The 14,956-nt window shown below is 44.5% G+C and overlaps 1 protein-coding gene across 1 annotated transcript in view; it reads right to left on the minus strand.

Annotated features, from left to right (window-relative positions):
• EBF2 (EBF transcription factor 2) overlaps nucleotides 1-14,956 on the minus strand; it is a 263,562-nt gene that overhangs the window by 5,973 nt on the left and 242,633 nt on the right. The window contains exons 14-15 of the mRNA XM_043984840.1: nucleotides 13,200-13,385; nucleotides 3,532-3,699 (exon numbers count right to left, since the gene is read on the minus strand). Of these exons, the coding sequence (XP_043840775.1) occupies nucleotides 3,532-3,699; nucleotides 13,200-13,385 (354 nt within the window). The remainder of the gene's footprint in view (nucleotides 1-3,531; nucleotides 3,700-13,199; nucleotides 13,386-14,956) is intronic.

Below are 14,956 nucleotides of genomic sequence, written 5' to 3' on the forward strand. Positions count from 1 at the left end.
ACGGCTGGGCTCCCATCCAAAGTAATCCAACTAGAGGGGCAGTGGGGAAAGGGGAAATGTCCAGAAAGGAATCACTGTTGTTTCTCTTCCACTGACCATGAGTTAAAACTGCAATGGAAGAACCTGGTGCTGGGTGACACGTAGACCCAGACAACATCCTCTGGCCAGAAATGAAATTCTTGGAGTCCCTAAGTAACACTGTGGCTCTGGTACTGGCTTCTCCAGCCAAGTCACTGAAATGAAATGGAATACCCTGAGTTGTGAAGTAGGAGAATTGGGTTGTAGTCACAGGTCTGCCATACAGCTGTGTGACCTTGAGAGGGTCATTTCCTTTCTTTCAGTCTTAACTGCCACTTCTGTAAAATGAGGGCACTGGATTTTATCCCCTAAAGCCCACACCAGTTCTAGAGATCATGATTCTTAATCACCAGACCCCCTCCAGTGACTCCAAGTATGATAGAACAAAAAAGTTAAGTGGGATGCCTCAAAAAAATAAAGTAATAGGTTCTCCCTCACTGTGGATCTTCAAACAGAAGTCACATGTCTCCTTGTGGGGGATGTAGTGAAGAGGATTCTTTCCTGGCCAGAGTGGAAAGACACTGGATTTGGAGTCAGAGGACCTGAATTTGAATCTAGTTTTGTCCTTTTTTTTGTTTTTGTTTTTTTGTTTTGTTTTTTGTTTTGTTTTTTGCAGGGCAATGGGGTTTAAGTGACTTGCCCAGGATCGCACAGCTAGTAAGAGTCAAGTGTCTGAGGCCGGATTTGAACTCAGGTACTCCTGAATCCAGGGCTGGTGCTCTATCCACTGTGCTATCTAGCCGCCCCCTGAATCTAGCTGCCCCCTGAATCTAGCTGTGTCATTTGCAAAATGTTCACTCTCAAGTCAGCCCATCCCACTTTGGGATAGCTCTTCTTGTTTAAAAAAAATCCCAATTTCAAATCTAAATTTGCTTTTTGGTGACTTTTACTCAGTGCTCCAAGTTCTGTCTTCTGGGGTCAGAAAGAACAATTGTAATCCCTGCATCACCTCGAGGGACTGATTTAACCTCTCTGGGTTTCTTTGCTCCTCTGTGAAAAGAAGAGACTGGATTCTGATCCAGTCTGAGATAACCAAATGAGATAATATTTGTCAGTCACTTAACACAGTGCTTGGACTTGGTTCATAATAAAAGTCTGTTCCCTTCCTTCTTCCCTTCACAGAAGTCCTTCCAGCTGCGATCCTACCCTTGGTCACTGAGGTGCCTTCTAATTCTGAGATTTGGTGATTTTGTCAAGTTTGACTGTGTGATCCCTACATTTCCTTCCCATTCTAAATCCTCCTACCCTGGGGCCCGATGACCCCACCCACCCTTCCTTATGCCTCACAGCTCTCAAAGAGGGCCCTAGAAGACTCTTTCCAGAGGCTGCTCAAAGAGTGAGACTAACACATCAGTGCTGTTCTGGCCTTGGAGCTGCATGTCCAGGATTCCCGACTAAGCCCAGCAGGCCTCGGGGACTTGGATCTGAGAGGGGTTAACCGAACCTCTGACCCTCTGGGTTCTCTCCATCACTGCTTGTCATGAATATTTTCATGTCTGAATGTGCAGAGCTGCCGAAAAATAATGGGGGCCGGCAGTGATCCGCAGTGCTCAGCAGTTTCTAATTTGCTCTCTTGCCATCAGCTGCCTCCTGTCCATGATGAGATGATTAGATATTCGTGTACTCATCACATTTGTGTTACGTCATGTCACATTACATTTCATTGCGCCGCTCAGAAACAAGTTTGACGTGTGATATTAATTCTTTTTCTTTAAAAACACACACACACACACACACACACGCTCAAAGACATACACTTTTCTTCCCTCCCCATGGCCCTGATCAGGCACCTGCTCTCAATTTGGCAAGCATGGAACTCAAGGTTCTGGGAACTGCTGGTTATTCCTGCTGGATTCCATCCAGCTTTGCCCCAGGAATGTATATGGACTGCAGATGATGGGCAGGCAGTGTAAGTAGTAACACATGCCCTCCCATGGGATGACCCATGGCATCCTTCAGGGAGAACGTGTATAGACCTGGGGGCCTGACCACAGTGCCAGGAGCCAGGAAAAAATGAAGTTGGGAATTCTATGTTTGCAACAAGTCTGACTATGCCACTCACTTGCTCAAGAAACTGTAGAAGCTCCCCATGGCTCCCTATTGCCTCTAGGGTAGGATACAGAGTCCTCTGCTTGACATTTCAAGCTTTTCACGATCAGACCCAGGCTTGCCTTTCCTGTCTTACTGCAAATGATTTCCATTTCCTGGTCTCCTAACATTGGTATTCCCTTCTTGGTGGCTTTGCCCAGGTTGTCTTCCATGCCTGCAAAGCATTCACCTGTAATCTTGTCTTCAGTTCCAGCTAACCTCTTTCCTTCTTTCTTTCCTTCCTTCCTTCCTTCCTTCCTTCCTTCCTTCCTTCCTTCCTTCCTTCCTTCCTTCCTTCCTTCTTTCTTTCTTTCTTTTTTTTCAGGGCAACAAGGGTTAAGTGACTTGCCCAGGGTCACATAGCTGGTAAGTGTCAAGTGTCTGAGGTTGGATTTGAACTCAGTTTCTCCTGAATCCAGGGCTGGTGCTTTATCCGCTGGGCCAGCTACCTGCCCCGCTAACCTCTTTCGAAACTTAGCTTAGACTGTCTCCTATGTCAGTTAGTCAGTTGATAGACATTTACAAAAGGGCTCACTATGCACCAAGCAGAGGGCTAAGCTCTATGGATACAAAGAAGCCAAAAGTCACTTTTGGCCTCAAGGAATTTGCCTTCTAATAGAGGGCACAACTTGCAGAGCAGAGAGAGGGTAACCCAAGAAAGGCAGTCACAGGCAGCCAGATCCACCAGGAAAGACCTCCTGAAGGGGTGGGGTTGGAGTTAAATCTTGAGGAATGTCTACAAAACCAAGAGGCAGAAGGGAAGGGGCTGAGAATTTCTTTTCTGGACCCCGTCAGCTATTCAGATTTGCTTCCTCTTCCTCAAATTATGTGTGTGTGTGTGTGTATGTGTGTGTCCTTGTTCTCCCTTGAATGTAAGTTTCTGGAAATCAGGGACTTTTTTTTTTCATTTTGGGCTTAGCATCGATATTTAGTAAATGTTTGTTGGATTGGACAAGAACCGTGCTTCTTAAACTTTTTCCACCCATGACCCCTTTACACCCAAGAAATTTTTATGCAACCCTGGGTATATAGGCAAATAAAATAGGTATACATAGCCTTTTACTGCTGCCAAATTGATCACGACCCACACGTTCAGGAATGCAAACCCATGTGGGGTCATGACCCACAATTGAAGAAGCTAGGGACTAGACCATGACTGTGACTTGAAGATATTGCTATACCTATCCATTTCTCACACAACATTTTCATGGAAATTGTATTGACTCATCAAGATTGAAAAACCAAAAAGTGTCTTTGTGGGTAGATGCCAAAGAGTCAAGTGATGTTAGCAACTTTCAGTGTGGCTCAGCAAGACCAAGAGACAGGAGTTCTGTGCATGTGCTCCCAAGGCACCATCTTTCTTACCTCTGAATCCATTTCCATTTCCACTGGAGCAGGCTGGAGAAGGGGAGCCTTGGGGTCTAATGACAGGAGCAAAGGCACTCTTCTGTTTGACAGCTGGGAAGACGGAAGACGAGAACGGGAGGATGGAGGATGTACCGGAAGAACCGACTGTAGGACTTGAAGACATGACTAGAAAAGAAATAGCATGGTCCTCATTTAGAAGGAGACTCCACCAAAGTAGGAGCAGGGACCCACAGCACTGAATCTCCCCCAAATTTCCCTTAGGAGAGGAAATATTGTCTTTCCTCTCAAAGCTGGGGAAATCCAAGGTCCCTATCACTGTCCTCCTGTCCCACACAGGCCTACAAAAAGCATGGGTCAAGTGTGAACCACCCCCTGGGAGAATATTCTCATTGGCTCTGAATGGAACACACACCCAGCCTACTCTCAGTGCACACCTATACCTCCCCACCCCAGCCCTACAATGTGGCCAGTCCATCCTTGACCTGGGGGACTCTGCTTTAATAATAACAATGGAGGAGACTCCTATAGTTCCTTAAAATGGATAAAGCCTTTTTATTTGAACCTCATGACAAACAATCTTGTGGTGAGACAGCTCTTATACTCATTTTACAGATGGGAAAACCAAGGCTCAGATGGGTTAAGTGACTTGTAGATGACAACTAAGAGTCAGAGGTGAAATTTAAACTCAGTTCTGAGGTGGAATGATAGAGTGTCTAGAGTATTGGATATGGAGTCAAGACAGCCCTGGGTTCAAATCTCATCTCTAATACTAGCCTTGTAGCTACTTGCTTAACCGGTCTGAGCCTTAGTTTCCTCACTTGTGAAACAGGTGTGATAAGACTTGTAGCATCAATTTCCCAGGGCTGGGTTGAGAGAATGTCTATAAAGTGCTTGGCAAACTCTTAAGAAATATCACCTCCTATCACCATCATTATTACTCCCCAGGGCTGAGAGACTAAGGCTTTGACAAGTTTCCTCTCTGTCTTTTTGCTTTTTCTCATCAAACCTGTGATTTTATCAGTGGAAGGGACTCCCTCCACCAAGACAGATTGATGCCTGCATCTTAGCAACCATCAGTCCTCTTAGAGAGTTACTGAGGGACAATAAAAGGCTAAATGACTTTCCCAGGGTCACACAACCTGTGCGCCTCTGAGGCAAGACTTGGCTCCCAGTCTCTCTGACTCTGAGCCCTGCCCCCCACCTTTTATGCATTATATACCACTATGGCTGTTCTTCCTCTGGATCCCTGGCCATGTCTGCCCATAAAGCAGCAGGGGAGCCCCCAAATGCCCCAGAGCCTTTGCCTACACTGCTTGATGCTCTGTGGCTACTGATGAAATATAAAGGTTGATCATTAGTTATTCTTTGCTCTTGTTATGCCCGAGGGCTTTGGGGGATGGTGATGGGAAGGGGGCATAGATTTCTCTGGGGAGGTGTAGTGGATTGAAGGCTAGAGTTGAAGTTAGGAAGAACCAAGCTCAAGCCCTGCCTCTGGCACATATTGACTGTGTGACCCTGGGCAAGGCATGGAAATCCTTAGGGTTCCAGGAAACTCTCTAACACTATAATGCACCAGCAAATTTTTGATCTTCATTAAATCAAGTCTGGAACTAAAACAAACAAACAAAAAAAGAACCATTTTTTAAAGCCTTACACTCCAGTTTTAAAAGTACAGGAGGAAGGAAGTACTATTAGAGAATAGTTTGTCAGAAAAAGATCTGAGGGTTTTAGTGGACCAAAAGCTCAACAGGAATTAGCAGTGTGATGCGGAAGTCAAAAATGCTGGTGAAGTCTTTGGCTGCCTTGGAATAAAGAGGTGATAGTCCTTCTGTCCTCTGGCCTGGTCAGCCTTTATCTGGAATATGCTCAGTTTTGTACTAAAGACATTGATAAACTAGAGGGTATTGGGGGAGGCTAGGTGGTGCAGTGGATAAAGCACTGGCCCTGGATTCAGGAGTACCTAAGTTCAAATCCGGCCTCAGACACTTGACACTTACTAGCTGTGTGACCCTGGGCAAGTCACTTAACCCCCATTGCTCTGCAGAAAAACAAAACAAAAAAACTAGAGGGTATCTAGAGGCAAGCAACTTAGACAGTGAAGGGCCTTCAGTCTGAGCCATATAAGGTCAACCTCAAGAAACTGGGCACATGTAGCCCTTGGTTTAGAAGATTTGGGGGTAGGGGCAGCTATGTGGCACAGTGGATAAAGCACTGGCCCTGGATTCAGGAAGACCTGAGTTCAAATCTGGCCTCAGACACTTGACACTGACTAGCTGTGTGACCCTGGGCAAGTCACTTAACCCTCATTGCCCTACCAAGTAAAGAAGAAGAAGAAGAAGAAGAAGAAGAAGAAGAAGAAGAAGAAGAAGAAGAAGAAGAAGAAGAAGAAGAAGAAGAAGAAGAAGAAGAAGAAGGAGGAGGAGGAGGAGGAGGAGGAGGAGGAGGAGGAGGAGGAGGAGGAGGAGGAGGAGGAGAAGGAGAAGGAGAAGGAGAAGGAGAAGGAGGAGAAGGAGAAGAAGAAGAAGAAGAAGAAGAAGAAGAAGAAGAAGAAGAAGAAGAAGAAGAAGAAGAAGAAGAACATGGTGGTGGTGGTGATGATGATGATGATGATTTGGGGGCAACTTGAAAATTGTCATCTACTCCATGTAAGGCTGTCCTATGGAAGAGGAATATTCTGCTTATTCTGCTTGCTTTTGGAGGGCAGAATTAGGAGTGCCAGGTAGAAGGTGCAATGGGACAAATGTATACAATTTGGGGAAGAAAGAGATGAGAAGAGCTAAAAGGTCATTCTTATTTCCCAGGTAATATCCAAGAAAAACCAGCTCGTCTGGAAAGTGTTTGTTTCACCTCTCCTCTAACTAACAGTGAAACACATTCTTCATGGATAGGATACTAAGGCTTTGAAGAGTTCCCTCTCTGTACCACCCTACAACCTTGTATTGCCTTCTAGATAATGCCAAGATCCAAGGCACCATGTATAGAGGAGGGTCTATTCATAGCTTAAACCAGATTTCTTCCTCCTAGCCCCATTTTCCTCATTGACAAAATAAAAATGAGATGCTCTTCTTTGGTTCTGCTATTTGCTACCTGAATCATGGAGAGCAAATCCCTTTCCCTCTCTGGGACTCAGTTTCCTCATTTGTAAAAATGAGTTAGTTTTATCCTATGGTGCCTTTAAGCTATAAGCCCTATGACTTCATATTCCTTTGGCCCCAATGTCCCACAAAAGCAAACCACCTAAGCTTTGTTTCACGATTTGTTCAGTCAGTAGTTTGTTGAATAATCTTGAGCAAGAACCTCAACTCTGATAGTCAAAATTGAGGTAGCAAAATGGTACATTTGATAGAGCACTGAACCTGAATTAAAATCCAGTCTCAGACACTTACTAGCTGTGTGACCCTGGGAAAGTCACATCAACCTATTTGCCTCAGTTTCCTCATCTGTAAAATGAGTTGGAGAAGGAAACAGCAAACCACTCTACTACCTTTGAGCAAGGAAACCCCAAATGGAGTCACAAAGCATCAAACATGACTGAAAAATAACTGAACAACAACAATCATTATTATTACTAAGTTCTAAGATCTTTTCCAGCTCTGCCGCTCCTTGTCTGAGGATTTTATAACCTGAAAGCAGAGTAAAATGCATGCCCTGTGGTACGCTTTGGGAAGAAGACTGCTTCTACAAACACATATGACAACATATTCCACAGTGCTACCCACAAGGCTCTTGGCTAGTAGAAGGACATTATGGGGCTATTTGCCCTGAGTGCAGAGAGGTCACCTATAACAAGTGTGCAGGGATTTGTACTTTGGGTAAATGTCCTTTGTCATGGGGTAAAACAACCTGGCTGGAAGAGAAACATATGACATTTCCTGCTCTTTCCTCTCTCCATTCCTCTTCCCACTCCATCCCAGAGCGTGTTATAGGATGAGGCCAATGATAAGTCATATCCTCTGATGGTCTTGAGGCTGTTTGATGTGATTCTGGCTCTGGCTTCAGGGTGGCTCTCTCTGCTTCAGGGGAAACAGCCCCCCCAACCCGCCCCGGGCAGGGCAGACTTGCTGTCTAGATTGGGTCTTGGACCAGAGTGGGACTTCAGGGGGCAGGAGGAGGGGGGACAATCTTATTTTTTGGCAGTTGACTGACCAACCTCACCCCTGAGGGTGTTGTTGGACATCTACCTTCCCTTGAATGGGAGCCAAAGTTGAGGAGCATGTCGGGGCCTGAAACTAACTGGGACATGAGGAGTGAGGGGGAAAGCACTTTTCTTGTCCCCCAGCTGACTCCCACCACCCCAGCTGGACCTCGCTGGGCACACATCCGCCTTTTGCACTCAGCCGTCCCATTTGCTGGAGCACAGGGGTCTGTCAGCATTTCATTAGAACCCCCCATTGTCAGGGGTTTATAACTCAGCCATAAAAAACGTGCTCTGGGCTGAAACTTGGCACTTACGGCTCCAGCTAGGAAGTGAAGCCCGTACGTCAAATGGGAAAAACATCTGTTTGGCCACTTTTTTTTTTTTGTTGGAGTTCTGTGAGTATAAAACCAGTAAAGATGAAGGTTTCTGATACCCTGCCTTGGCAGCCATGCAAGTCAAACATGACTGTGGGGTTCGACTTTATTTTCTCCCTAATCGGCTTGGACAAGTAATTACACCATGGTGTGGCCCAGCCACACCAGGCTATTGGGAAAAATAACATGAATGTCCATATCACTGGGCTTCCCAGGCCTGGATCCAGGTGCTCCTTGGTCTCTGTGGGGTTTTCCCTTTCTCTAAACCCTAAGAAGCTGTGATATATCTGGATTTGAAGAGACAGCACAATGGACCAGAGAGCGCTGAAATAGTTAACATTTCTATAACCCTTTAAGACTGCAAAGTACTTTTCAAACATTATCTCATTTGATGGTCACAACAACCCTGGGAAGGTAGCAATGTTATTTCTCCCATTTTACAGATAAGGAGACTGAGGAAAGCAAAGGTTTCTTGCTGGGGCCACAGAGCTAGTGACTGTCTGAGGCTGAATTTGAACTCAGGTCTTCCTGACTCCAGGCCTGGTGCTCTATGTACTGTACCAGCTAGAAGCAGCCACCTAACCAACTCATATATTTTAAGAGAATTCCTTTTACAACGCACCCAATCATTGGTTCTCCAGTCACTCCCTTGGGTCTGAAGGCACCAGGTTATTTGTACTTGGTTAGGAAGTTTTCCCCATTACTGATCTCACCCTTTTTCCTTTCACCTTCCCCTCATTGCTGCTGGTTCCTTCCTCTCAGGCGATCCCTCCTCCCCGTGACAGCCTTCCAATCCTTGAAGACAGTTCTCTTTCCCCCCTGGAAATCTTTTCTGCTCAATCTAGAGCCTAAGGTGAAGAGGGGGCATGAAAAGGGATGTAGATTCAACTGTGCATGTGGAAGTGCTTTGACAAAAAGCAAGAAATGAAAGGGAAGACGGCGTAAGCAGCTGAGGTGAGAAAAGTTGGGGGACATGGGCAGAAGGGGGGGAGAATCAAAGGACCACAGACTTAGAGCTGGAAAAAGCTTAGCAGCCACATAGTCCTCCCCCCTAATTTTAGAGGTGAGAAAACAAATGTCCAGTGATTTGTGTAAGACCGCACTGGAAGAAAATGTCAGAAAGGGGATTCAAACCTGGGTCCTCAGGCTCCCAATGCATAGTATAATGACACATCCAAGACAGGGAAGCCAGAAGCCAAGTTGTTGTGGTATAGACCAGGCCCACTATAAAGAGAGCCTAGAAGCAAAGGATCGTGGAAGGTCAAGAAGTGAAAGATGGAGGACATAGGGTATCAAAATACTCATCATGACTTAGGGCAAATACTGATAGAGAGATCAATGAAGGGAAAGCCCATTATAGTGAAAGGAGGGGTTGCAGTCAGATGTCTTGAGTTCAAAACTGGATGGATAAATCATTCCCTTCTCTGGATCTCAGCTTCCCCATCTATAAAATGGGAGGGTTGGATTGGATGGTGTCTGAGGCCCCATCCAGCCCTAGAGCTTTGGTGCTCAGAATCATACTTGTTACATGTGACAGAGTGTAGGCCCTGGAATCAGGAGGACCTGAGTTCAAATCCAGCCTCAGACACTTACTAGCTGTGTGACTCTGGGCAAGTAACTTCACCTTATTTGCCTCAGTTTCCTCATCTGTAAAATGAACTGGAGAAGAAAGTGGCAAACATTTTGGTATATTTGCCAAGAAAACCCTAAATGGGGTCATGGAGAGTTGGACACAACTGAATAGCAATAATAACCTGTCCAAGCAAACAGAGGAGGGTGGCAGCCAAGATCGCACTTAGATGATATTAACAGAAGCATAGCGTCTAGAAGATAGGGGTAATTCTCCTGTTATCACCCTAGCCAGACCTTTAGTGTCATGCTAACTTCCCAGTACCAAATCTTAGAAAGGACACTGACAAATTAGAACTCAGAGAGGAAGGGGACTCAAGACAGAAGCAAGAGGTGCTTAGCATAGAGAAAGGGGAAAAAAGAGGTGAGGGAGAAATAATCAACTTGTCCATCAAATCCTGGAGAGATGTCATCTGGAAAGATTAGACTCACTTGACACCAGAGGGAAGAACTCCAAACAATAAGAGGAAGTTATAAGGAAACAGATTTTGACTCACAGTGACAATGAACTAACAAATTAGAGATCTCTAAGGTCCCCAACCAATCCTAAACCCTCTGATCCTGGGAATGAAAGATGACCAAGAGGAAAATGAGCTGCTCCTTGGGGTAGGGAGTACTTGAATTGCAACAATGTAGTGAGATCCATATCACTGTAGATATTCAAATAGAGGCTGGATGGTTTTAGAGTAGATTCATGCTTCAGGTAAAGTTTGGACTGAATGACCGCTAAAGCCTAAAGATTCTGTGTATTCAGATAGACAAGAGATATTTTATATACACATAAGGATAGATAGATAGATAGATAGATAGATAGATAGATAGATAGATAGATAGATAGATAGATAGATAGATGATAGATAGATAGATAGATAGATAGATAGATAGATGATAGATAGATAGATAGATAGATAGATAGATAGATAGATAGATAGATAGATAGATAGATAGATAGATAGATAGATAGATATTAGATTGATGCCAAATAACTAATAATTCCATTGTAAACTTCACTTTGTTGCTATAGAGAATTTCAATTGTTTGCTATATTTCCTGGGATCACATTCCCACTTTGCTGGGGCTAAAGATGAGTCAGACATTGTCTCAACCTCTCTGCCTCCCAGAAATGGGTTTTTAGATAGCAAAGCATGGGTCCTCTCTGAGAATCAAGGACCACCACCACTACCAACAACAACAACAAGATACAAAGTGAAGGGAATTATTCTGAAAGCAACAAAACAGAAAGGTTCCATGCAGGTGCCCCTCCTCCAAACTCCCTGGTCTTTTCATAAGTTGCTCAGTTTCAGTAAGTGATATGGAGAATTAGTTGGGCTTTGCTGGTAGGGGTGATTAGGATGTCTGAGAAAGACAGAGGCAAGGAGCTGAAGGGTATCATTACTGGTCACATGTTGAATTTAAGAGAGAACATGGATAAGAGTCACAGAGGGCACGGGTTGCAATCTGCATTGCTGGAGAGTACATTCCAATCAGTGAGATTACTGGTCCATTGAAGGATATGGTAGGAGCCAAGAAAAAGAAAAGCTAAAAAGCCTCATATCTCCTCTTCCCTTCTCTGGCAATGAGAAGTGCCTCTGAAAATGGCACAGAATCAAACAATTTCCTTCAAGATGATAACTGTTACATGGACAGGAAAGCATTTTTCTCCTGGGAATTCTTTCAATCCAGTCCAGAAGGCAATGTTCCCTTGGGCCTTTTGCCAAAAGATGGGAATTCTTTTGTCACCCAGAATCCTATGGTGCAATCACATTTGTGGCATGAGGGTTTGATGTGAGATGACCACCCTTCCTGGGTAACTTTGTGTAGACTGAATGGCCATCCTTTGTAGCTGATGTAAATTAAAATGGTTCATCCATAAAGACCGTGGCAATTCTAATGGAGCAGCCAGCCTTAGTGGTGTCAGCCAGTCAGTCAATAAGCATTTAAGTGTTTACTGTGTGTCAGTCACTATTTTAAGCACTGGGGATAGAAAGAAAGGCAAAATACAGTTCCTGCTCTCAAGGAACTCACAGTCGAATGGGGTAGGCAACAAGTAAACAGATATACAGAAACAAGCTAGGTATGTATAGGATAAATAGGAAATAATTGACAGAAGGAAGTAACTAGAGAAGTAGGAAGGATTGAGAAAAGTTCCTAAAGAGGGTAGGATTTTAATTGGGGCTTGAAGGAATCCAGGGAAAGCAGGAGGCAAAGCTGAAGAGGGATAGCACTCCAGACATGGGGGCTAGCCCGAGAGAATCCTTGGATTTGGGAGATGGAGGGTCTTATTGTAGGAACAGTGAAGAAGAGGTCAGTGTCACTGGATCCAAGAGTATTTGGTGGGGAGAGGCTTAGAGGGAGAAAAGATTGGAAGGATGGGAGTGGAGGCTGGGTTAGAACGAACTTTGAACAACAAGATGTTGTACTTGATTTTAGAGGTGATAAGGAACTCCTGGAGTTTATTGAGTGTGGGAATGATGTGGTCAGATCTACACTTTTGTGGTTGAACAGGAGATGGACTAGATGAGAGACCTGAGGCAAGCAGACCCACAAGCAGGCTATTGCAATAGTCTGGGTGGGAGGTGATGAGGGCACCACCATCAGAATGGTCACAGTGTCAGAGAAGGGGGTGGATTTGAGAGCTACTGCTAAGGGGAAATCAACAGTGTCAGAGGTGTTAGTGCCAAAGGGGTAGAAACAGATGTGGTTCTGCCTGGGGCCTGCCCTTCTCAGCCCTTCTCTGACCAAAACCCCACACAGTCCAGAGCTGGGACATTTGTCTCTTTTGTAAAGAAAACTTCTTTTGTGCAATGTTGAACTTCATATAAATGAAAAGTATAATCTCAGAGAACTATACATAAACTATGTAGCAAAAGTATCTTTAAAACCTGTGGAAAATAAAAGTTGTTTCATTCTTTTTTTTTTTGAGGACAAAAAGAGAAAACCTCTTTAGGAGAAATGAGGGAATGGAGTCTCATTCTTCACCTTCACATCTCACTCAGGGCTAGAGCCCTTTCCTGCTAGAGCCTACCGAGAGCACCTTGCCATCTGCCCGGCTATGCAAATTCCTCCCCCTCCACTTCCTCCTTTCTCACCTCTTCCTCTGAACACAGTAATCAAATTAATAGTCACTTCTAGAAAGGTTCAGTCAATGGACTACCTCCATATACCTCCACTAATCATCCTTGGGACTCGCAGACCAAAGTGCCCCTCTCTGGTCCCCACCTCCTGATATTCATTCTTCCTATTAGACTGGAATCTCCTTGAGGGTCGGAGTTGGCTCACTTTTTCTGTTTTTACCCACAGAGCCTAATACTGTGCCCGGTACATAGTAAGTGTTTAAGAAATGCTTTTTCTTTGTTCCTTCCTTCCCTCTCTTTTTAACGCACTTCAATAGTGTAAGTGGTTTGCATTTCTGAAGTGCCTGCTATGTGCCGAATGCTACAATAGGTACCCCGGATATGAAAGTACAAATTCTAAAAAGAGCCAAACACTGAGGTCACCCAAAGAACTGAAGACAGAGATCTTACTTCCATAAGGGGATCCTGTGGGGGAGCCATTTAAGAAGCCCGGGGAACCCGGCACGCCCAGGTTGGCCATGGGCACGTTGCTATAGCCGTTCATGCTGTTGCTGGATGTGCTGTAGTTCGACTGCTGGGGGGTGGAACTGGAAGAGTAGCCACGGGGAGAGATGCTGCTTGTGTTCCGGATGTAACCTGTGCAAGGAAGGAGACGAGTGAGTGAAGCAACAGCCCACACAGCACCACGGAGGGGACATGAGGACCATGGCTAGAGCTGACCAGCTCCATTTCATCACCTCCCGGCCAATGGAAAACCCAGAGTCTGTCTGGGACACAATTGTCCTGACAGAATCGTTTGTCTTCAGGCTCCTTTCTCCCCTTACCCATTACCTGGGATCATTGATTTAGGGCTGAAAGAGACCTTGCAGACCATCATGTCCAACCTTCCTACTAGCATCACTTAACACATGAGGAAACCGAGGCACAGACATGAAGTAGCTTCCCAAGGTCTAGCTAGTGCCGGATGTAGACCTTGAACCCAGGGGTCCTGACTAAGCCCAGTACCCTGTTTGCCTACTCTACTGTTATCAGATTCTTCCTTTGCTCTAAGATACTAATGTCCAAGAGAAGTTTGATGTGTATTTGGCCTTCCAGGGATTCTTGAACAGGGAATGAAACCTTGAACAATGAAATGGGGTTGCAATAGCAAAAGTTCAGGCATTGTTTAAATGGTAGGGATGTCCTCCCCACATGCACCACCACTGATGCCCCTGTCAAATTCACCAGGCATAGGCTCTACTTATGTGTTTTTAGCTTGGCTTTTTAAATGCCCACTAGGATAACAAGGAACAAAACATGTTGAGGTCAAAAATAAATTGATGCCATTTCCGCAGAATTCAATTTCTAGTCCAGTGATTCCCTAGCGACAATCTGCAGGGTTATCACAAGAGGACCATCTCCTTGGAATACTCAGCATTATAAATAAGCAAACATACCATCTATGGACTAAGAAGATATATCTCACACATTTAATTTTTACTGTTTAAATATATGCAGATGCTATTAAGATTACAAAACTGAAAATTCACTTACTAGTCTCGCACTAAATTCCCTGGAGCCACTATAGCCCTTCCTCTAAGATTCCCCAGTATCTACTTTGTATCTTGTAAATCTCTATCCTGGGGTCTCCCCATAAGGATATAAGTAACTTGAGGGCAGAGACTGTATCTTTTTTGTATTTATAACTCTAATGCTTAGCACATTGCTTGGCACTAGCAGGTGTTGAATAAATGCTTGTTGATTGAATGATCGATTGATGTATTATCTCCATGACCAGATAATAGAATTTCAAATACTAAACAATTGTCATCAACTGGGGTCTAAAAAGTTTTTGTTGTTAAAAGGGGATTCTCTTACTCAACAAAGATGGGAAACCACTGCTCTAGTCCATCCATCTTAATATTCCCAAAGGAAAAGATTTTTCTAGCTGGAGGATGTAACCCCCTCACTTTTGCTATAGGAACTGACTAATTCATGGGATCCTTCCTGCAATGCTTATTTGCTTTCAAAACACAACTCCTATGCTACCTCCTACCCAAGTCCTTTCCCAACCTCCCTTCCCCAACCATGGCTAGTCCTCTCTCTGTCTTGAAATTACTTTGTATAAGCTTTTAAAAAACTTATCTATAGACATATTATACCCTTCAGTAGAGTTCTTAGAAGGCAGGCACTATTTCTTTTTTTTGGGGGGGGTGGTCTTCATGTTC

This window comes from Dromiciops gliroides, chromosome 2 (assembly GCF_019393635.1).
Source record: "Dromiciops gliroides isolate mDroGli1 chromosome 2, mDroGli1.pri, whole genome shotgun sequence".
Taxonomy (NCBI): Eukaryota; Metazoa; Chordata; class Mammalia; order Microbiotheria; family Microbiotheriidae; genus Dromiciops; species Dromiciops gliroides.